The sequence below is a fragment of the Rana temporaria genome, chromosome 7 (assembly GCF_905171775.1).
Source record: "Rana temporaria chromosome 7, aRanTem1.1, whole genome shotgun sequence".
NCBI classification, from domain to species: Eukaryota; Metazoa; Chordata; class Amphibia; order Anura; family Ranidae; genus Rana; species Rana temporaria.
The window spans coordinates 17448401-17473553 of record NC_053495.1 but is presented as its reverse complement, the minus strand read 5'-3'; the positions used below and the strand labels follow the sequence as shown (position 1 = coordinate 17473553).

General features: G+C 47.6%; 1 protein-coding gene across 3 annotated transcripts in view; it reads right to left on the bottom strand.

Moving 5' to 3' along the window:
• Nucleotides 1–25153, bottom strand: part of PLXNA1 (plexin A1) — a 460603-nt gene that overhangs the window by 140591 nt on the left and 294859 nt on the right. For all 3 annotated transcript variants that reach the window (XM_040358985.1, XM_040358987.1, XM_040358986.1), the window contains exon 9: nucleotides 20556–20670. In XM_040358985.1, the coding sequence (XP_040214919.1) occupies nucleotides 20556–20670 (115 nt within the window). The remainder of the gene's footprint in view (nucleotides 1–20555; nucleotides 20671–25153) is intronic.

Here is a 25153-nt window from a genome sequence, read left to right as displayed (position 1 = left end):
TATTCAGCTTTTCTAAAAACAATGCTTTAGTCTGCAATGTGGATTCCAGCTTGGTATTCAGGTGACAGGTACACTTTATTGCTGAGGTCCCCCTTCAGTCCTGCACAGTTCTACTGAAATGGTGCAACTCGGATTTCACTGCACACTGTGAGCCGAAATGAAATTCTGGTGCCGAAACCCATAATTCAGGATGCACTTGGGCCCGGAAACAACAGTTCTTTTAAATGTAATTAATTATTGTAACTGGCGTTCTTGCATTGAAGAAAAATGGGATGCAATTTTGCACTGCAGTCACCAGGGGCCTTTTTTTGCACTAGTCATTAGGGGGGCGTTTTTCACATTACAGTCATTAGGGGGGGCGTTTTTCACACTAGTCATTAGGGGGGCGTTTTTCACATTACAGTCATTAGGGGGGGCGTTTTTCTCATTACAGTCATTAGGGGGGGGGGGGCGTTTTTCAAACTAGTCATTGGGGGGGGGGGGGCGTTTTTCGCATTACAGTCATTAGGGGGGGGCGTTTTTCGCACTACAGTCATTAGGGGGGGCGTTTTTCTCATTACAGTCATTAGGGGGCGTTTTTGGCATTACAGTCATTAGGGGGGCGTTTTTGGCATTACAGTCATTAGGGGGGCGTTTTTGGCATTACAGTCATTAGGGGGGCGTTTTTCACATTGCAGTCATTAGGGGGCGTTTTTGGCATTACAGTCATTAGGGGGGGCGTTTTTCGCACTACAGTCATTAGGGGGGGCGTTTTTCTCATTACAGTCATTAGGGGGCGTTTTTGGCATTACAGTCATTAGGGGGGCGTTTTTCTCATTACAGTCATTAGGGGGCGTTTTTCACATTGCAGTCATTAGGGGGCGTTTTTGGCATTACAGTCATTAGGGGGGCGTTTTTCACATTGCAGTCATTAGGGGGCGTTTTTGGCATTACAGTCATTAGGGGGGCGTTTTTCACATTGCAGTCATTAGGGGGCGTTTTTGGCATTACAGTCATTAGGGGGGCGTTTTTCGCATTAGTCATTGGGGGGGGGGGGGCGTTTTTCGCATTATAGTCATTAGGGGGGGGGGGGCGTTTTTCGCATTATAGTCATTAGGGGGGGGGGGGGGAGCATTTTTCGCATTACAGTCATTAGGGGGGCGTTTTTCACATTACAGTCATTAGGGGGGCGTTTTTCGCACTAGTCATTAGGGGGGCGTTTTTCGCACTACAGTCATTAGGGGGGCGTTTTTCGCACTACAGTCATTGGGGGGGGCCTTTTTTGCATTACAGTCATCAGGGGGGGCGTTTTTTGCATTACAGTCATTGGGGGGGGGGGGGGGGCGTTTTCCGCACTACAGTCATTAGGGGGCGTTTTTTGCACTACAGTCATTAGGGGGATGTTTTTCGCATTACAGTAACACACCTCCCATGACTCTGGAGGAATGAACACAGGAGGCACAGCATTGTCATTCTAGGGCAGTGGTCCCCAAACTGCGGCCCTTTGCTTGCCTTTATCTGGCCCTTATGGCACGATTTAATCGACAAGGATGAGACAATACCTCCAAAGACACCAAAGACGTTTTTCTACTTCCAATAGCCACAGTGCAGCCCCCCTAAAGTCTGAAGGACAGTAAAATGGCCCTTTGTTTAGAGAGTTTGGAGAGCCCTGGTCTAGAGGGAGGGGCATGTTCGATGTAATAGCAGATTTAGATACACTAACAAATTGAACCCAACACACTGTATAATCCGTTACAACAAGCAGTTTCCCCCCCCCCCTTTTGGGATAAAGGTTTTACATGAATAAAAGCCGATCGTTGTAAGCACCCGTCAGTGTTAAATGATTTGTCTCATCCATGTAAACTGATACATTCTGCTGGAGAGCTTGTGCTTGTGAAAAAAAACACAAACTTACTGGCCGGATCACCAGATGAAAATAGAAAAAAAAAAAGTCTGAAACAGAAAACGAATGCAGCCGTCACATCTAAGAATTGGCTGAGCTAACATAATATAATAAATGTTTGCTGTTGGGGTTTTTATTACTTCTTGAAATCATCTGATGAGGAAGATTTCTCTTCAGGAAGTCTTGCCACCATCAGACCTCAGTGATGTCACCCCCCCCCCCCCCCCCCCATCAGATGAACGGAGCGCACCCTCATCGCTCACCCGACAAAGTGGAAGGTGAGAGGAGCGTCTCCACCCCTCTATCAGAACTATGAGGGTCATACAATGCCTTACTGTACACATCCAATGACCTCATCCACCAAGTATGGAGAGGAACTCCAAAACAGGAAACACCTGGAGAGGGACGCGCCCAGCGGACACACTGAGCGGCTGGAGACCGTCAGACCGCTCAACCCAAATCCCACAGCTTTATTTAAAGAGGACGCGTCATCAGATGATATCCTTCATGTCAAACAAAGCCCATCGCTCACATTGGAGCGTCTTGTCATGCAATTTGACAAATCGCATGACAAGTCGCACCCTATTGTTGGCAATGGCCATGTTCAAATTTGTGTGACGCAGACATTGCGGTGCCGCATTGATTTAAAAAAAGCAGTTCCTGCACCACTTTTGGCGATTTCAGGTGCGACTTGAGAATAGACATCCATGCCTAAAGCCGCACAGATGTCTTCATGGTCGCCCCTGAAATGCGCTCCCGAGTACAGCATTTGCGTTCATAGACACGAATGCCGACCCCCCCCCACCCTGGATTTGATTGACAGCAGCGGGAGCCAATGGCTGCGCCGCTATGAATAACCTATTCAATCAAAGACCCGGGCCCCCGGGCAGAGGGACAGCGGGACCCCGGGCAGAGGGACAGCGGGACCCCGGGCAGAGGGACAGCGGGACCCCGGGCAGAGGGACAGCGGGACCCCGGGCAGAGGGACCCCGGGCAGAGGGACAGCCACCCCCTGCCCCCCCCAAGTCTGAGATTGCTGCGTGCTTTGCCTCCTGTTCTCATTCCTCCAGAGCTGCATTTTACTAACACAGGAGGTGCGATCGGCATTTGGCCATGGTGCTGCGATTTTCCCACAAATTAGCAGTGATTTTGCGGCAAACTCACGCCGATTTTACCGCGCTGTGCTTATGGAGTTTTTCAAAGGTCATGCGACTCAAAAACCACATCAAAAACATAACACAGGTGCGTCAACGATGCGTTCTTGCTGCGTTTTTAATGCATTTGAATAGGAAGGTGTGTTTTTTTAACTGACCAAAAATGCAGCAAGCAGGATTTTTAACACCACAATGGAATCACAACGGACCAGTGTGAAGACATACACAGAATTTTAAGGGATTAATTTTTCTTGAGCTTTTCTTGCGCTAAAGGTGCCGATAATGGCCGATCAATTCAAATTCATTTAAATTGATTATATTAATTAAAAAGTCGGATATAATACAATTCTATATAAAAATAGATATTATCTTTTTATAAATTAACATTCCCGATTTCCTGCGTTTTTGGTTTCGGCACCAATATCCCCATTCGGTGCGCCTCTAGCGATTACTTCCCTCGCCAACTGCCGCCATCTTCATCATCGGGTGCCGAGTTTTCTTAATTGACCAGCAGGTATCTTCAAAACATCCAATACTGGTCAGTGACGCTTTGTAAAATCTTGCGGTGAACGCCGACCCATATTGAGTCATACCAGACAATGTTACAAGAGGAACCATAAGGCTCCAGCACTTAACACCCCCCCCCCCCCCCCCCCCCCCCCCCCCCCCCGGTCCTCTACTGTATACCAAATCACGGCTTTGTTTAGTAGATTCCAAAAAAAAAAAAACATTTCAACACTTTGAACTTCTGCAAAACTAACCTCAGATGTGACACATCTACTTGAAATGAACTTTGGTGTCAAACTTGAGGAACAAGCATTGAGACCTTTCTGGAAGTGTAAGAAAAGGTTAATGCGGCGCGGCCCGAAATAGATGTGGGTTGTGACCGCGGCTTCCTACGCTGGAAGTGGAACCGGCAGAGATGTCCCACCACGTGTTTCCCCTGTTTGGAGTTCAGAAACGTTGTTTTGGTTTCTAAAAAAAACAAGGAGGGCCGTTGCTGTACATGTAATGTCACATGGGCATCTGGAATATCCCCCCCCCCCCAGTCACGCGCTCCCAGCCCCCCCCCCCCCAATCACGCTTGGCAGGAAACCGACGGTATGCCAAGAATCTACCGGGGCCCAAGAAGTCATAGCCGACTCCTGCCAGGCACGATTCACAGATACGCCACTAGAGACCGCTAGAGAAAGACAAGGATGATATAAAATAGATGGAGAAAGGAAAGTCGATTACAAGGGTTTGTGTTGCACTGAAGCAACCCTTCACAGGCCCCTTTCACACTTGTGTGACTTGTCCTGTGACTTGGGACTGCAAAATCGCATAACAAATCGAACCCCATGATTTCCAATAAGTATCGTTCATATCTGTGCGACTTCAAAATAATCCCTGCACTACTTTGGTCCGGTTTTGATGCGACTTGAAGTCCAGAGACCTTTAGATTACACAGGCTTTGCTTCAAGTCACTAAAAAGGGGCCTTTCCACCTGTCTGGGACCCTCTGTGTGCCCCCCTCAGCACACAGTGAAATTGGTTTCAGGAGAGTGGGGTGGGGACCAGTAAATATGTCATATTCCCCAGGCCCTTCCGTTTCTGAATGAACACAGTAAGAGATCAGTACTGATCACTTCTGAGTCTGTTCATCACTGAAGCATACCATAATAAGGGAGGCATATATCTTCTTCACCGCCTACTTTAACCCCACACTGAATAGGTCCTGTCTGATTGGGGGGGGGGGGGGGATAATTCTTAAATATTTACTTTTTCTTGTGATTTTTTTTTAGAGGGGGGGGGGGCTGTCAGGGGCCCTGTAATTTCTAACAGCAGTCCTAGATCTGGACACCATTAGATTAGGGTGACCAGACATCCCCGGTTTCCGGGGACAGTCCCCGGATTGAGGACACTGTCCTCGGACCAAGTCTGTCCCCAGTTTTGTCCCTGGATTGGATTTGAACAATGGCTGGGGCAATTTCAAAGACAGTGCAGAATAAAAAAAAATGATTTTGTTTCCATCATCTGTGCCCCTTTCTGATGATCATGTGCTGGTTAGAGTGAAGGGACTATTTTTTCAGTTTCGGTGCATGCCCATTCAGCTCAGCTCGCATGTTCTTCTGCCTTGGCTCAAGTCCTGGCCAGCCAACCGCCTGTTTATCTTCTTGTCTTCCCTGGTGGAGTGATCTTCCTCCGCCCCTCACCCAGTAGTAGCTGGGGCCCAGAGAGTAAGACTTAACAGGCTGTGAGGCAAGCGGCGGCAACGACGGGCAGAGTCGCTTATTGCCGTCATTACTAGTAAAAAAAAAAAAAAAAAGATGTCCCCATATTTCATTTTAAAAATCTGGTCACCTTACATTAGATGGGAGATCAACAAGCTATATCCCAAGGAACCTCTAGAGGAGGGTGTCGAACCACAGCCCCAGAGAGTTTAGCATGTGGCCCAGGCCTGTCTGGAGAGATGCCGACAGCACAGCAGCCGACAGAAAAGCCCAGCCCATGCACATCTGTAGGGATGACGTGCAATTGACAAGTAGGGTGACCATATGTCCCGGATTGCCCGGGACAGTCCCACATTTTGCAGGTCTGTCCCGGGCACCTTCATTCCAGGACAAGACAGTGTCCCGGAATGAAACTGACACAGCCACCCCCCGGTCCAATCTGATCCCCCCAAAAAAAAGCTGCCACATCACCGCTTTACTCACTGACAGTACTTGTCCTGGCCGGGAATGCCTGGAGGAGCACAATCCCCGCCCCCTGCTTGTGATTGGAGAAATCATAAATTGAGCCTTTTGTGTCCAATCACTGTGCTGTGATTCGTTACAGCACAAGCTGATTTTTGGGAAGGGAGGGTGTCCCTGAATGGTAAGTTTGGAAATGTGGTCACCCTATTGACAAGCCAGGCAAAATGAATGCCTGAAGGGGGTGCAGGGGCTGCCATGTTTACAATAGCACCAGCAGCATAGAATGCAGAGTGTCAAAGTAAATGCTGCATGGGCAGATTTAGGTGGGTGCTGGGATGGGTTACGCCCCCGAAAATTTCAATTTTTCAATCGTCCAATATCCAATGGTCTTGGGTAACCAGGAAGATTTTTTTCATCTTGGTGGAGCAAATTGGACATCCATTTTTTTTTTGCCTTCCTCTCTAGATCTACTGTGGGCATATGGAGGTTTTCAATGTATTATCTTCTTAGCCATTGGTTTCACCCGGCCTGGTTTGGTTTAAACTAATTTCGAGGGTTAATTTTCAGTTTAAACTGGAAGGCAAGTCTCTAAAATGCACATTTGCAGTGGAGCCCGAGATGGAAAAATCGGGATGCTGATCGGTTTATGCCACGAGCAGCGAATGGATTAGGTGGGCGAGTATCCTCCGCTCATCATGGCTCAATGGCTTTCATTAGTCACAGCCCCAATCTGATGGAGACAAAGAGTTGTGTAATTATAAAGGTCACCGCCGCTGCCCCGCGCCGTCCTCCCTTCAGCGGCCTCCTCAGTCATGCTCTTTAGATGGCAGATGGATGGCTCCTTGTCACCTCCTCGCTCAGGACGCACATGAAGAACGGACTTGGAAAACCGCACATGTGATGGCGCCTTCTAAGTGGCTTGGAGGACATTAAGAAGATCTGTAAGGAGCAAAGACATGTGCGCAATGTTGCACCTGAACGGAGCGTTGGGTAGAGTCACCCTCCTTACTGCTCCTGTTTACCATTATTCCTGAAAGTGAAAGAAAATCCAGAACAGGAATAGGAGAGAAAACTATCCAGCGGGGACCCTAGTTCTGGTGATAACCCGGGATTCCCTCACGTTGCATGGATTTCTGCTCACTTCCTGTTTTGGCTGAGAGACAGGAAGTGAAGGGAAATCTCCCCAATGGGATGGCAAAAAATATATCCAAAAACTGACAGGGGTTACAACCCTCCTTTACTCTAGCCAGAATGAAAAAAGTTTTGCCTTTAGTTCTATTTGAACTCTGGGTTCAGAAATGTTCAGAAACACATTCCTCACTAGTCACCAAGGATATAAATCCACTTTCTGTGCACCAAACCACCAGCAAACCCTTGCAAAGATAACAGTGACCTCATCAGAGAGAAGAGCTGTGGGAGGGGCACAGCAGGCCCCACCCACTACAGGCTGCCTGCAGAAAGTTACAGGAGGGGCGGAGACAAGACCAGTTATCTTGCACAAGGAGAGAGAGCAGAGCTGTGGGAGGGGCCCAACAATGTCTACCCACTACAGGCTGCCTGCAGAAATGTATAGGAGGGGGCGGAGACAGGACCGACCCAACAGACTCCACCGACTACAGGCTGCCTGCAGAAATTTACAGGAGGGGCGGAGACAGGACCGACCCAACAGACTCCGACTACAGGCTGCCTGCAGAAATTTACAGGAGGGGCGGAGACAGGACCGACCCAACAGACTCCGACTACAGGCTGCCTGCAGAAATTTACAGGAGGGGGCGGAGACAGGACCGACCCAACAGACTCCACCGACTACAGGCTGCCTGCAGAAATTTACAGGAGGGGGCGGAGACAGGACCGACCCAACAGTCTCCGACTACAGGCTGTCTGCAGAAATTTACAGGAGGGGGCAGAGACAGGAACGAGCCAACAGACTCCACCGACTACAGGCTGCCTGCAGAAATTTACAGGAGGAGGCAGAGACAGAAACGAGCCAACAGACTCCACCGACTACAGGCTGTCTGCAGAAATTTACAGGAGGGGGCAGAGACAGGAACGAGCCAACAGACTCCACCAACTACAAACTGCCTGCAGACATTTACAGGAGGGGGGCGGAAACAGGACCGACCAACAGACTCCACCGACTACAGGCTGCCTGCAGAAATTTACAGGAGGGGGCGGAAACAGGACTGACCAACAGACTCCACCGACTACAGGCTGCCTGCAGAAATTTACAGGAGGCGGCGGAGACAGGACCATTCATCCTGCACAAAAAAGAGCAGAGCTGAAGGCGGGGCCCAACAGACTCCACCCACTAGAGGCTGCCTGCAGAAAATTAGAGGAGGGGGTGGAGACCAGACCAGTCCCCCCTGCACAAGGAGAGAGAGCAGAGCTGTGGGAAGGGCCCAACAAGCTCCACCCACTACAGGCTGCCTGCAGGAAGTTACAGGAAGGGGCAGAGACCAGACCAGTCCCTCCTGCACAAGGAGAGAGAGCAGAGCTGTGGGAAGGGCCCAACAGGCTGTCTGCAGAAATTACAGAAGACAGGACCAGTCACCCTGCACAAGGAAGGAGCAGAAATGTGGGAGGGGCCCAACAGGCTCCACCCAATACAGGCTGCATTACGAAAGTTACAGGAGGGGGCAGAGACAGGACCAATCATTCTGCACAAGGAGAGAGAGCAGAGCTGTGGGAAGGGCCCAACAAGCTCCACCCACTACAGACCGCCTGCAGAAAGTTACAGGAGGGGGCGGAGACCAGACCAGTCCCCCCCTGCACAAGGAGAGAGAGCAGAGCTGTGGGAAGGGCCCAACAAGCTCCACCCACTACAGGCTGCCTGCAGGAAGTTACAGGAGGGGGCGGAGACCAGACCAGTCCCCCCTGCACAAGGAGAGAGAGCAGAAGTGACCAGTCTTTATTATAGGAAGTCCCACACTGGATTAGTGCACAGATCTGGAATACAGACACAAATCACACCAAGGTTCAGAAGAATACACATGATTATATATATATATATATATATATATATATATATATATATATATATATATATATATATATACACACACACACACACACACACACACACACACACACACACACACACAGACACAGACCCCAGAGTTCTGCTTTAAGCAGGTTGATACAAATCGATACAAGGAATCCCACCAATCATAAACCTCAATAGACGTTCTGCTACAACAGGCCGATGATTACGCCGCTTCCTTAGCCCAGGTACTATTATATCAGATCTCATCCCCCGAGCCCTCATTGACATTCCAGCAGTAATGGGAAATACAGAAACCAGGACTTTTACAATCAGGCGACGTGTCTGAATGCGGATTTCAAGCCCGTCCTGGATTAGAACTTGAGAGATGTAATGGGAAGAACGATTTCTATCGCAGATTTGCATTTTGCAGAATATTACACAGTTCATGTCGGATTGGAAAGTAAAGAAAAATGGTAACACCTAGAACAACCAAACAGGCCGGGGCAACTTTGTGTCGCCTCTGCACCCCCATCGCCCGCTCGCCAAATGCGTTTCCTTGTTATCTGCACTGACCCAATCTGTTCCCCGTTTCCCACGGCTGTCCTTTGTAGAGTCTTGTGACCAGCAGCGTCTCCTCTTCCCAAGAACACTGAAAGCCCTGCTAAACGTGCGGAATTATCGAAATTTCGGGCGCTGAAAATATCAGCCGAAAACAGGATTTTCAGTGTTGTGGCAAAAAAAGAAGAAAAACGCAATTTTGCCGCTCTTTTATCTTGCTTATGCTGTGTCTTTCCTACATCATGTGACTAAAAAAAAATGCATTTGCTGCGTTTTCAATGCAGTTCAATTGGGGGGTGGGGTGGTTTTTGGTGCGGTCTGCCAAATATGCACTAAAAATGCAGCAACCAGGATTTTTAACACCGCTTCAAAAAGGTTCCAAATATGGCCGACAACTTCATATTCATTTAAATTCATGATTTTAATTAAAACGTTGATAATTTATTTTTCATATTCATTTAAATTCATGATAGCGATTAAAGTGGAGGTCCACCCAAAAAAAAATAGGCAGCCGCCTATTCACAAAGCGCCGCTAGACTCGCGCATAGCATGCATTATGGTGAAAAAACATGAACCTTTACAACCCCTTTAAACTTTAGCACTGCTGCACCATTTCCTGCCCACAACCTCATCAGATGTCATGGCGACCCGGAATGCAGCTTTAACCACTTAAGGACCGCCTCCTGCACATATACGTCGGCAGAATGGCACAAGCACGTACGTCCTCTTTAAGTGCCCAGCCATGGGTCGTGGGCGCGCGCCCGTGTCCCGATCACCGCTGGAGTCCCGCGATCGGTCCCCGGAGCTGAAGAACGGGGAGAGCCGTGTGTAAACACAGCTTCCCCGTGCTTCACTGTGGCGGCGTCATCGATCGTGTTTTCCCTTTTATAGGGAAACACGATCAATGACGTCACACCTACAGCCACAGCCCCCTACAGTTAGAAACACAAATGAGGTCACACTTAACCACAAGGGGGCGCTGAAGGGGTAAACTCCCAAACTGCAACTGTCATTTTCACAATAAACAATGCATTTTTAATGCATTTTTTGCTGTGAAAATGACAATGGGCCCAAAAATGTGTCAATAGTGTCCGCCATAATGTCGCAGTCATGAAAAAAAATCGCTGATCGCCGCCATTAGTAGTAAAAAAATAAAAATTAATAAAAATGCAATAAAACTATCCCCTATTTTGTAAACGCTATACATTTTGCACAAACCAACCGATAAACGCTTATTGCGATTTTTTTTTACCAAAAATAGGTAGAAGAATACGTATCGGCCTAAACTGAGGAAAAAAACATTTTTTTAATATATTTTTGGGGGATATTTATTATAGCAAAACGTAAAAAATATTGCATTTTTTTCAAAACTGTCGCTGTATTTTTGTTTATAGCGCAAAAAATAAAAACCGCAGAGGTGATCAAATACCACCAAAAGAAAGCTCTATTTGTGGGGAAAAAAGGACGCCAATTTTGTTTGGGAGCCACGTCGCACGACCGCGCAATTGTCAGTTAAAGCGACCCAGACCCGAATCGCAAACACTGGCCAGGTCCTTTAGCTGCCTAAAGGTCCGGGTCTTAAGTGGTTAAGGAGTCTAAACGAGTGACCCACACCGCAGAGCGCCGGTCTGATCCCCGGCATTAGGGGGGAGAGGAGAAAGAAGAATTCCCTTAAAATAACTTTGCCGTCACCTTCCTCTGAACTCGGCCTCAATTCACAAGCAACCTTCACTGCGAGGAACCGGGGCCGGCCGGCTAATCCGAAGGGATCAGACTTTTTATTAAACGATAATTCATTTTTAATTGCAGGCATCGCGTAAGGCCGCTGAGTTCCAACGACGGGACTTGCCGGCGCACACCTTCTGCCCCCCCCCACCCCCATCTCCGGAACTCCAGCTCGCCACATGCGGGAGATAATGTCTGCAGGAAACCGCGGGCCGCATAATTAAGATGAAGAGTCTGACACGGCAGCTCGTTTGTTTATCGGCACCGAAGGCCCACGGACTGCGCCGCTCCTCAGGTGAGACTTCTTATGTACATCACATTTATATTCTCACCTCCTTCCCCAACACTGGAAGTGCCGCCTAAAGCTCAACTAAATACCAAAAAATAAAGTTAATGTGGGATTAAACCCAAAAGCAAACATTTATCATATTGTAGTTTATCAATCATTAGATGTGACGGCCGCATTCGTTTTCTTTTTTGGGCTCTCTTTCTTCTGGTAATTCAGCCAGCAAGTCTGTAATTTTTCAACAAAACAAGCTCTCCAGCAGAATGCATCAGTTACAGAGATGGGACAAACCATTTAACACTGACAGGGGTGCTTACAATCTTATTTATGCACAACTGAATGGATTATAAAGTGTAGGGCTGCAACTAACGATTATTTTCATAATCGATTAGTTGGTCGATTATTGTTTCGATTAATCGACTAATCGGATAATCTTAAAGTGTGGTGTACAATTTAGTTAATATGTAAATATAAAAAAATAAATTAATTCTTAAATATCCATATGCAGTGGTAAATATAAATAACCAACTACAGTAATTGTAACGCCTTCTATTACCTCCACTTTCTCTGGGTTCAGATGCTGATCTTCCCTGCACAGAGTCTTTAAAGTGATATATATTTTTTTTAATTAAACAAACTTGTCATATTATCTGCTCTGTGTAATGGTTTTGCACAGAGCAGCCCAGATCCTCCACTTCTGGGGTCCCCTCGCGATGTTTCTGGCTCTTCCCTGCCCTTCAGAGTGCCTTAATAGCAAGCTGCAAAGTATAGTATAGAGCGCCCAGCTATAGCAAGGTAAAAAAAACTTCTGCCTTTAGAACCACTCACTTCCTGCCCAGGACTACATGTCCCATGAGGCATTGCTCCTCACACTTTCACATTCCCAAATTCTCAGGCACTTAGTGACATGTATGGGTGGTGTACTGAGCTGTATGTGTGCTGCACTGTATTTCCTGATATGTAAACAAATAATGCATTCTATATGCAGGCCAACTAATCAACTGGCCGATTAATCGATTATGAAAATAGTTGACAATATTTTCATAATCGATTTGTTGTCGATTAATGGATTAGTTGTTTCGACCCTAATAAAGTGTAAGCTGGAGTTTGGCTTCAATTAGTGTATTTAAAGCAGACCTTTAGTAATTTTTTTCATCTTTCCATCTATTAAATCTTCTGCCCTTGTTGTTTTAACTTATAATTTTTTTTCTGCCAGTAAATACCTTATACAGCCCACTTCCTGTTTGTCTGGTCATTAGCCTAGGCTTATGACATCATCCACAGCTCTCACTCTCGTGAGAGTTTGTCAGGAAGGGAGAGGGGATAAGTCATAAAAGGGCCAATTAGACCTACAGAGATGGAGGTGTGTCTGTGTAAATCCAGGAAGTGAACAGGCAGCAGCTTCAGCTGCCCACAGTTAAAATGGCCGCAGCCAGACTCAGTGGAGGGAGATTTCTGCAGCATATTTGGCAAGTACAGAATCACAGTATATATATATAAAATATGCAAAGTGGTTAGAGGGCAGCTTCAGAATGGCAAAGATGTTTTTATTACAAATTATGTGAGCAGACTGCAGTTCCTCTTTAAATATGCTAATGCATTTAGCACTCCCCTCAAACTGACAGTGATGCTGTGCCTCCTGTTCTCATTCCTCCAGACTTGTCTCTCTCACTAATACAGGAGGTGCATTACTGGCCAGATCACCAGGTGAAAACAGAAGGAAAAAAGCCTAAAAAAAAAAAGAAAACAAATGCAGCCAGCACATCTAATGATTGGTAATAGGGGTGCGACGGATCGTCACCGATCCGTGATCCGAACGGGTCACCCCGTTCGGATCGGCACACCACGCGATCCGCGGAGCGCTCCGGAGCCTCGGCCGTAGGAAAGTCCCCAGCTTAGGCCTAGCTCCGGAGCGGCGGCCATCTTGCTCCACCGCCGTGTGCTTGTCAGAGCACAGCGTGACACGCCTCCCCGCCTCAGTGTCGCTCACTACAGACCCGGAACTGCCTGCTGACATGTGGAGACAGCATCGGTGAGCTCTGCACCTGCAGGTAGGAGCTTCACCATCACCTGGGGAGCATGTCTGTACACCAGGGTGGAGGGGGGTGACACCAGGGTGGAGGGGGGTGACACCAGGGTGGAGGGGGGTGACACCAGGGTGGAGGGGGGTGACACCAGGGTGGAGGGGGGTGACACCAGGGTGGAGGGGGGTGACACCAGGATGGAGGGGGGTGGATAGCGATTAGGTGGGTGTAACCAGATTTGTCTTTTTTTTTTTTGGCTGATCCGAAAATGATCCGATCCGTGACTCCTGATCCGAGGATCGATCCGATCCGTGATTTTTTTGATCCGTTGCACCCCTAATTGGTAAGCAGCAATATATAACATTTTTGGGGCGAGTGTGAATGAACTTCTGTATTGATTTGCACCGTAACTGTACTGTCTGCCACCATGTTGTAAAGTGCTGCATAAACTGTTGGCGCTATATAAATCCTGAATAATAATAATTGGCTACAGCGGTGCAGGATCGCGCAATTGTCAGTTAAAGTAACGCAGTGCCGTATCGCAAAAAAAGACCTGGTCATGAAGGGGGGGGGGTGTAAATCTTCCGGAGGGCAAGTGGGTAATGGAGAAAAAAAAAAAAACATACATTTTTTTGATGGCTGGTGCTGATCAGGATTGTGTTTGGGTAGCGTTCCGGCGCCGTTTCATGCAATATAAAAGGTGTACTAGAGAGAGGCCAGTATGTCTGTGGAGCGCTCCGTCACCCTCCCACTCCCCCTCCTATCCTCGGCGCAGACGCGGCCACCGCTTTCCAATCTACAGGCTGCTGAATCCTTTTATATTGCGGGCAGATTTGGTCATCTGCGGCCGCTGGAAATGGCAGTCAGGGAGACGGGCGGAATAATAGTGGAGAATAGAGGAAATATTTGTGCGGACTGATTCTGGACACATCATTAATCACGGCTGAATTGCAGTCTCTCTCGGCGGCGGTTCAGAAGGTCCCCCTCCTTGTAATGCATAGATAACAGGCAGCGCAGTGCCGGCAGAGGCACGCTTTTGTCAGCGGCGGGACAGCGGTCTTCACCCCCCGCTGCCGCTGAAACACATGCCGATAGCAACGCACTGATTTTTCACGGCAAACCAAAAAGATTCATATAAAAGCCCACAGATCTGGTGCAATAATAGAGATCTTTATTAAAGTGATACTATGGGTTCACGTTTAAAAAAAAAACGCATCATAATTACCTCCACTGTGCAGTTTGTTTTGCATGGAGTGGCCCCTATCGTCCTGTGGTCCCACCTCGGCTCCTCCCCGCAATAGATAACCCCCTCTGGGAAGCTCTCTCCCGAGGGGGTTACCTTGCTGGCGCACTCCTGTCGCACACTCAGCGTACATAGCCGCTGAGTGTATGATTCGGCCCCGCCCCCCGGCGGCCGCATCATTCGATTTGATTGACAGCAGCAGGAACCAATGGCTACGCTGCTATCAATCAATCCAATGAAGAGCTGAAAAGCAGTGGGGAGAACAACGCGGGATCGCGCCCACGGAAGTTCGGGGCTCAGGTGAGTAAAACGGGGGCTCGGCGGGGAGCCGGATAAGTGCAAAGTGCTTTTTCACCTTAATGCATAGGCTGTATTAAGGTGAAAAGACACGAGGCTTTACAGCCCCTTTAAAGTGTTACTAAACCCACATCAGTAAAATCAGTCGGTATATGCGGTAAAGCGTGCTTGTTATACTCACTGTTGAACCTAAGGGGTTAATCAATCCTCTGCATTGTGGAAAAATGATGTCCTCCTCTGATCCTCCCCTTCTTCCAGAGTACCCAAACGATCTCCGGATAGTACATAGGTTTGGGGACAACAAGCTGCACATGCTCAGTTTGGTGTGTATTGCTAGAGATTTTTTTTTTCTTTTCTCCAAGTAGCGTGCATGTGATCAGCACAGGACGAATCAGCACTGACCAGAGGGTAAAGGGTCCTGCATTCTCATAGGACAAGCAGGGGAGAATGAAAACTCCTCCTACAAGCTTTAACCAGACACTGATAGAAGTCACAAGACTGATATATACTGCTGAAGAGAAAAACGTATTTAGCAGCTTAAATTTACTAAAATAATGGAATTTCCATGTTCTGTGTACTGTGAGAGACCAGATATAGTAAATGCAGGCTCTGGGGTTTAGCAACACTCTAACAGTAACATATTGCAAGCTTTGAAACAGCAGAACATGGTGGCGCGCGGAGCAGTACTCTGTCCCGGGTGGCCATTCCCACTCACCTCCACTGCTCTGTATGGGATTCAGAGTGCGGCTCTGTGCCACATCCCGGGACAATGGAAATAGAAGCATGAAGGAAAAGGCAACGCGTTTCATAAAAGCTGCATGACGGCTTGTAAAAAGCCAGTAATATAAAATCATCCAACAATTGTGAAACCGCTGGAATGCAAATAATCACGTGTTTAAGGGGAAATAACCGGATTAGGTCGAAATAACACCCGTCATTTCATGGCACCGGATCCTGCAAAGTCATAGGCTGCATAGTAGTTATTATTGGCTCAGGGAACGCAATGGGGATGATCTACCGAAGGCAAATAGGCTGAGCACTTTGCAAGTGCAGTTGCTCTCTGCAAGGGAATTTGCTCCAGAGCTTAGTAAAATGGGGTGAAGCTCCACGTTGCAAAGATTACCCAATCACATGCTGTTTTTTTTTCCCCCTTTGCATTTGATGCAAATGATTGGATGGAAGTCAGCAGAGATTCCTCTCATTTACTAAGCTCTGGAGTAACTGCACTTTCAAAGTGCCCAATCTATTCGCCTTTAGTAAATCCACCCCATCGACTTCCTACTGTGTGCAGCATTGTCATGTACTCCGTGTACACTGCTCAATATCCAACATGACCACACAAAAACCAATTGCCAATTCTTTGCCCTGTTGGAACTTTAGGCAAACCTTTGCTTTGCCCATCCAAGGTGAAAGATTTGCTTTAAAGAATTCCAGGTGTGACATTATTACATAAGACCAGCTTGCCGCAATGTAACCAGGGCCATCTATTTATTGGACCCTAGAAAATGATTTTCTTGGGCCCTCCCCAAATCTTTTTATCAACTTTTAGAGGGCAGTGCCGGCCCATGGGGAAGCTGCTTTGGGCCCCAAAATGAGTGGGTCAGGGGCTGCTGCCCCTTTTGCCCTGGGTTAAAGATGGCCCTGAATGTAACTATGTTATGGATATACAATACCTGTGGAATCCTCTAGGACAGGGGAAGGCAACCTCAGCCCTCCAGCTGTGGTGAAACTACAAATCCCATTATGGCTCTACCTCTAGGAGCCACGTCTGTAATTGTCAGGGTCTTGCAATGTCTCATGGGACTTGTAGTTTCAAAACAGCTGGAGGGCCAATGTTGCATCCCCCTGGTCTAGGAACTGGAAATCACTGTATAGACACACCGCTCCCTCCGGTCCTCCCTACTAGATTCCAGGTCCCACGCCTAGAGGATGACCTTCTTTGCTCACAAGGCAGCAGGGCAGCCGCTTGGCACAGGATCTGGAAGCTATTGGAGATCATTGAAGTAGCTGTGTCTACCCAAGTGACTTCCAGCTTCTAAAGCACAGCAGCACAAGGTAAGGGGGGGGGGGGTGAACAGTGATGTAAGAGGGTGGGGGGATTCTTGACTTTGATGGTGGGGGGCTCTTAACATCTGGTGTAAGGGGGTGTGTGTTGCTCTAGACCAGGGGTCTCCAAACATGCTAAACAAAGGGCCGGTTTATTGACCTTCAGACTCTTGGAGGGCCGGACTTTGGCCAGCGGGAGTGGAAATTTTCCTGGCATCATTGTTAGTAAACATCTGGTATTAGGGGGAGGAATAGTGCCCCATTGCTGGTATCATAGGGAGTAATAGTGCTCTATTAGTTGTGTCAGTGGAAGAAATGGTGCTCCATTGTCGGTGTCAGATGGCAGAATAGTGTCTTGTATCCGTGGGAGGGATAGTGCCCCAAGGGCCGGATAAAGGCAAGCAAAGGGCCGCATCAGGCTCTCGGGCCGCAGTTTGGAGACCACTGCTCTAGACATCCAGTCCTACAGATACAACCGGCCCTTTGAGGACAACCATAATGCCGATGCGGCCCACGATGAAACATAGTTTGACACTCCTGTTCTAGAGGATCCCACGTGTATGAAATATACATTGTTGCATTGCTCCGAACTGAACCACTGTAACTATGTAGAAATATGCATACCCGGAATTCTTCTTTAAAAAAACAGCATGGGAAACCAACCCAGAAGCCATGTTAAAGACAGAAGGACCACTCAATTTAATCTGGCCATCTGTAACTAATGTAGCCTGATTTCACGCAGTTCCTCACATGGTCAGTGGGAAGGTCTGCTCTCTGAAGCAGTCTTCTCTCTCTACTGTCTGTCCAATCTGATACAAACCTTTACATCTGATCGGTGGCAGAGAGAAAGTTTTAAAGCCCAATCCCAGATAAATAAAAAAATGTACCCTTGCCACCCATTCTCCAACCCAAAATTTCCTCCCAACCCTCCTCTCCACCCCCGCACTGCAAGGGTATGTATGTGTATATAATTGATGGAATTGGGTATGTAGCCATGTGATGCTTGCCATATGTGAGCAACAACAAAGAGCCAGCAGTAGGGGGGGAGTCCTACTCTTGCATGACAAGCAGGGGGTTCCCAGATCAACACAAGTAATGGGGGGGGGGGGGCATCAGCTAATGTATGAATTACGGAGCAGCTCAGCTATACTCCTTTTATACGTTTCAAAAAACCCAACAAAAAAGTATGAATGGCGTGTAGCTTTAAGTGTATAAAATGAATACTCCAGACAATACGCAGAACTCCCTATTATTTTCATACAGTGAAAATCTGTTCATCAATTGAAGTGCACTGTGTGGAAAATATGAAAAAAAAAAAAAGCTTTTAACCTGTATCAGCAAACAAAGCTTTATGGAAAACAAAACCGTATAATTTTTCCGCTAAATTTTCTCCCTGCCGGAATTCTTCTTTATGCACGGCTGGCGCCTATAATCATTGATGCTTAGCCGGCGTGTGGAGGATTCTGGGAGAAGCAGCACATAGCCAAGAGGAAGAGCTTAATCCTTCCAGTGCCAGGGGGCGGCGTGGCACCTCCAGTCCATTTCGGAGCCGGAGAAGGTTAAGGATATGTGGTGCAGGCAAGGACAGATGTGTTCCCCTAAATAACCTTCCCTTTCCCAGAACTGTCAGTCACCATATATCCAAACAATAACCCCGGGACACGGCTGACCTATATATGGCAGACTTCCACAGGAGGAGGAGGAGGGGGTGACGGATGGGGGTTATCTTTGAAGGATTGTAACCCAGTGGCTTAAAAACCTACATAAGCCGCGTCTTCATATTTTATCATCATAATAGACACAACGGAGCTGAAATTCCCCAATGCATTGCACGCGCTGGAGGAATGCACCTGGAGCGGACCGGGAATGGAGAGAAGCTACACAGTCGATGGAAATTCTTTGTTATGAATGGAAAAAATAAATTAGCTACAGTGGATTTCCAAAGTGCCCATGCCTCACTGTGCCCATGACTAGACTGACGTTTAACATGGGAGTCTATGGAAGGGGTGCCCAGGTTTAAAAAAAAAAAAAAAAAATAATAGGTGCTCCCCAGCCGTAGGTCCCCAAGACACAAATCTAAGGATTCTATAAGGCGATTCTTTCGTACTCGCCTTATAGAAGAGTTCCAGGTATGTATATTATTACATGTTACATTGATCAAACTTGGGCCAAAATTATATATATATATATATATATATATATATACACACACACACACACACACTCGAGTATAAGCCGACCCGAATATAAGCCGGGCACCTAATTTTACCACAAAAAATGGGAAAATGTATTAACTCGAGTATAAGCCTAGGGTGTCTATCTGCATGCCTCACTTTGCCTCACTGTGCCCGTACCTCACTGTGCCCGTACCTCACTGTGCCCGTGCCTAGACTGACGTTTAACATGGGAATCTATGGAAGGGGTGCCCGTAGGTCCCCCAGACAACAAACTTTGCACACTTGTAGAGGGGTGGGGCTATATGTGTGCCAAGTTTGGGGTCCAAGGGACCTACAGCCGGCCGGTGCCGGGTCCCCAAAGTCCGGGAGATCAGGCTCAAAAAGGTGACTCGAGTATAAGCCGAGGGGGGCATTTTCAGCACAAAAAAAATGTGCTGAAAAACTTGGCTTATACTCGAGTATATACGGCAGGGGTCTCCAAACTTTTCAAACAAAGGGCCACTTTATTGCCCTTCAGACTTTAGGAGGGCCGGATTGGGGCCAGCAAGGGAAGAAAATGTCACGGGCCCGGCATCAGTGAGAACAAATATGGCCTCAGGGTTGGTGGTCAATAGGAAGAGGAGTATTCCCCCTATTAGTAGGAGGAATAGTATCCCATCATTGGTATCAGTGGGTAATATAGTCGCCCCATTGTTGGTGTCAATGGGAGGAAAAGTGCCTCATGTCAGTGGGAGGAATAGGGCCCCAAGGGCCGGATAAAGGCTAGCAAAGGGCCATATCTGGCCCTCGGGCCGCAGTCTGGAGACCCCTGATATACGATATATAATTGATGGAATTGGGGTTTTAACATGAATGTAGCTATGTGATGCTTGCCATATGGGAGCAACAGCAAAGAGACAGCAGTAGGGGGGAGCGTCTTGGAATCCTCCTCCTGCATGACAAGCAGGGGGTTCCCAGATCAACACAAGGAATGGGGGGGCAACGAACAGCAAAGCCTGTATGAATTGCTAAGCGGCTCAGCTATACTCCATTAATACGTTTCAAAAATTAATCAGCTACAGTGTATTTCCAGAGAGCGCCCAACTTGGGTTATTATAAAAACGTTCACCTGGAAAAGGTCAATGCAATTTTTATTTTCTCTCCAATATTTGAAATTTTCTGGTGGTCCCAACACCACTTTGTGTTTTTTTAATGTGGTCCATTTTTTCTCCAATAATAATTGCAGCCCAACTATTAAAACATTTGGGGCCTCTCTGGTGACACACCTCTATTTTTTCAGCCTCTATGGCGACGGGAATAAACACGGCGCTTTAGGAATTGCTAAAACCCGTAGCGTCCAGGCGGGAGAGGGAGACGTGACATAGACATGTGAATCAGAGGCGGGAAAAAAAAAAAAAAGATGTACAACAGAATGACTCTCCCTCTGCCAAAACAAACATCACATCTCATCCAGGACACTGAGAACACAACATGGAAGGCATGTTACATTGTATCTCACATTCCTACCTCTGACATCTTCACCCGGCCCTCCAGGAAGGAGCAGTCCGCTGCATTGTGGGTACACACGTGCCGGTACTTGCACCAGTGGCAGGGGTACGATCCGTTCACACAGGACAGGCATCTGCAGGAGATAGAAGAACACCATGAGAGATGAAAGAATGCAATGAAATTTCAACAAGAGTATTAAAACATCCTAAGAGTCTATAATGACTGCAGCAAACATTAAAGGGGTTGTAAAGGAATTTATTTTTTTCCGTAAATAGCTTCCGTTACCTTAGTGCAGTCCTCCTTCACTTACCTCATCCTTCCATTTTGCTTTTAAATGTCCTTATTTCTTCTGAGAAATCCTCACTTCCTGTTCTTCTGTCTGTAACTCCACACAGTAAAGTGAGGCTTTCTCCCTGGTGTGGAGAAAGCCTCTTGAGGGGGCGAGCAGGAGAGTCAGGACGCCCACTAACACACAGCTCCTTTATCTGCAAAGTAGAGAGTGTCCTGACTTTCCTGCTCGCCCCCTCAAGAGGCTTTCTCCACACCAGGAAGAAAGCCTTGCATTACTGTGTGGAGTATTTTTTAGGGTGGACCTCCAATTTAAAGCGGAGGTTCACCCGCACATGACACTATTTCCCCCTAGATGGATGCTCGTTTTGTCTAGGGGAATCGGCTAGTTTTTTTAAAATATGAGCCGTACTTACCGTTTACGAGATGCATCTTCTCCGCCGCTTCCGGGTATGGGCTGCGGGACTGGGCGTTCCTATTTTGATTGACAGTCTTCCGAGAGGCTTCCGACGGTCGCACCCATCGCGTCACGAGTAGCCGAAAGAAGCTGAACGTCGGTGCGCAGGCGCAGTATAGAGCCGCACCGACGTTCGGCTTCTTTCGGCTACGAGTGACGCGATGGATGCGACCGTCGGAAGCCTCTCGGAAGACTGTCAATCAAGAAGGAACGCCCGCTCCCGAAGACCCATACCCGGAAGCGACGGAGAAGATGCATCTCGTAAACGGGTAAGTACAGCTCATATTTTAATACAAATAGCCGATTCCCCTAGACCGAACGAGCATCCATCTAAGGGGAAAATATAAAAAAATATATAATTGGGTGAACTCCCGCTTTAAGGATAGCGATCACATGAAGCCATTTATTATCACATGTTTTTTTCGATCCTTTTTAAATCACCCAAATGGACCTGATCAAAAGTTTACATACCCTGGAATGTTTGGCGTTGGTACAGACACAGAAGGTGGCACACACAGGTTAAAATGGCAATTAAAAGGTTCATTTCCCACATTTGTAACTTTTTAAATCACAATTAGTGTCTGTGTATAAATAGTGAATGAGTTTGTTAGCTCTCACATGGATGCACTAAGTAGGCTAGACACTAAGTCATGAGGAGCAGAAAAGAACAGTCAAAAGACCTGCGTAACAAGGTAATGAAACTTTAAAAAGCTGGAAAAGGATAAAAAAAAAAAGGATATCCAAAGCCTTGAATATGGCAATAAGTGGAAAATTTAGGGATCTCTTGATACCAAGCCATGGTCAGGTAGATCAAAATATATTTATAGATAGATAGGATACATTAAATGACAGACATCGTTATTGACTATAAAAGGTGTGCGCTTTGTTCATACTCTGGTGATAAAAGGAAGTTTTCTTTAACCAATCATGTTTAATTTGTTGCTACTGTACCGTTGGGGGGGGGGGGGGGGGGGGGCAGTATTAAACATCAGCCATATGCTCATGAGTTGGGCAGCCCACCCTCCCCGAATTCTTTCCACCTCAGGGGGGCAACTTTTGGCTTCATAAGTTGCCCAACAAGGAAGCAAAACCTTATTTACGAGCCAAATCCAGAAGAAAAAGTTGAGTGCACATCCAATCCGGTACTAGAGTCCTCCACCATCTTTAATGTACCAAATTTGATTTCCAGAGCATCCCAAAAAAACAGAAACAAAGAAGAAAGTAGCGAATGTAGCTGAAGTTTCGGCTGTTTATCCCAGTGGGAAGTTCGGATGCAGAGTAGATGTTCCGCTCGATGGCAATTTGGGTAGAATTGATCTTCTTGTACGGATACTGGCCAATGAAGTGGGAAAAATCCAATTAAAATGCCAGTCATTCACCTCTATGGAAACCTGGGCAGCTTATCTTATTGCAATGCTTCAGGCGCCAGCCGCTATGTGATAGGAATTCCAGTATGCGCTGCTTCTGATGCGCAACGCAACAACAGCCCAGATACGGCGAGAGACATGAAGTGTCAATCTGCTGTGTAAAGAGCACCTGTCACCGACACTCTGCAAAGACAGTCTGCTCTGCTGAAAACTGTGGCTTCTTGCGATCGGTTTTAGTTTCTGTGTGAACTGTACAGTGCTTGTGCCGGCTCCTATATATGTAAGATGCCAGGATTGGCACTGAGAACGACGCGCCTCCTGTGCGCAGTCGCATAATCAGAAGCTGCCCAATGGCTGAAGAACACAATAGGGGGGGGGGAGCAGAAGCAGAGGAGGTGAAGGTGGACAGGCTCTTGTCCTGTACAGCAGCGGTTCCCAACCTCAGTCCTCAAGTACCCCCAACGAGCCATGTTTTCAGGTTTTCCTTTACTTTGCATCAATATCAATGACAGTTTTGATAAAAGCTATTTTATCTAAGGGAAGTTCCAAAAACATGACCTGTAGGGGATAATTGAGGACTATGGCTGAGAACGGAACTCTTAGACCAGCCTCGTCCAAAGTCCGGCCCGGGGGCCAATTGCGGCCCCTGTTCCAGTTTGTGCCCCCCCTGGTAATTTGGATATATACTGTATTTATCGGTGCCGTCTCCGAGGGGACAGGGAGGGGCGGGGAACGAGTGCTGTCAAATTACATACAGGAGAATCTCCTGTTTACCCGGCGGCATCTGTAATAGGAAGTCTTGTCTCCTGGGCTGCCATTGGATGACTCCTCTGTCTATCATAGGAGGCTGCTGTGTAAACAGGAGATTCTCCTGTATGTAATCTGTTGGCGCTCGTCCCGCCCCCCTCCCCTCCGAGGCTGCAGATGGGCATCAATCAGGCTGCATTCATGGCAATGAAGAGGCCGCATTCATGGCAATGGCGAGGCCGCATTCATGGCAATGGCGAGGCCACATTCATGGCAATGGCGAGGCCACATTCATGGCAATGGCGAGGCCACATTCATGGCAATGGCGAGGCCACATTCATGGCAATGGCGAGGCCACATTCATGGCAATGGCGAGGCCACATTCATGGCAATGGCGAGGCCACATTCATGGCAATGGCGAGGCCACATTCATGGCAATGGCGAGGCCACATTCATGGCAATAACGAGGCCACATTCATGGCAATGGCGAGGCCACATTCATGGCAATGGCGAGGCCACATTCATGGCAATGGCGAGGCCACATTCATGGCAATGGCGAGGCCACATTCATGGCAATGGCGAGGCCGCATTCAAGGCAATGGCGAGGCCGCATTCAAGGCAATGGCGAGGCCGCATTCAAGGCAATGACGAGGCCGCATTCAAGGCAATGGCGAGGCCGCATTCAAGACAATGGCAAGGCTACATTCAAGGCAATGGCAAGGCTACATTCAAGGCAATGGCGAGGCTGCATTCAAGGCAATGGCGAGGCTGCATTCAAGGCAATGGCGAGGCTGCATTCAAGGCAATGGCGAGGCTACATTCAAGGCAATGGCGAGGCTACATTCAAGGCAATGGCGAGGCCGCATTCAAGGCAATGGCGAGGCCGCATTCAAGGCAATGGCGAGGCCGCATTCAAGGCAATGGCGAGGCCACATTCAAGGCAATGGCGAGGCTACATTCAAGGCAATGGCGAGGCTACATTCAAGGCAATGGCGAGGCTACATTCAAGGCAATGGCGAGGCTACATTCAAGGCAATGGCGAGGCTACATTCAAGGCAATGGCGAGGCTACATTCAAGGCAATGGCGAGGCTACATTCAAGGCAATGGCGAGGCTACATTCAAGGCAATGGCAAGCCTACAGATGGGCACTGATTGGGCTGCATTGATGGGCAATGACCCTTATTTTGCTTCACAGTTCTATATTTACATTTTTTTTTCTGAAACTTCCCTCCTAAAGTGAAGGTGCGTGTTATACGTCGATCAATACGGTATATCCAAATAACACGCCCAAGCTCATCTCTTCACCACACACCCCCACAAAGGCAGGAGAATTCTTGTTGGGCCGTGTATTAGTTGCTCGGGCAAACACACTTACACCGAATTTTAATGGTTCAAAGAATGTCAGCAAAATGGTCGGCCCTCACGCATGTTCACTTCATCAAATCTGGCCCTCTTTGAAAAAAGTTTGGACACCCCTGCCTTAGACCTTAGGGATTTAGTTGTAGTGCTTTTTATCTGATGCTTTACTGCACCTGGGAGGGACCCCCCAAAAAGCTTAAAAAGCAAAAAAAAATGCTAGCAAAAAAATTATTTTAATAGGAGGAGTTTCAGAAAAGAAGTCCATCCTCTTGGCAAAAAACAGAGGAATGCTGGGAGCAGGAGGGGTTATCCTGGACTGACTAGTGTCCAATCCTGTAGGTGGCAGCATAACCCACTTCTTATGTCCCCCCCCAATGGATGACCACAATGAATCAGA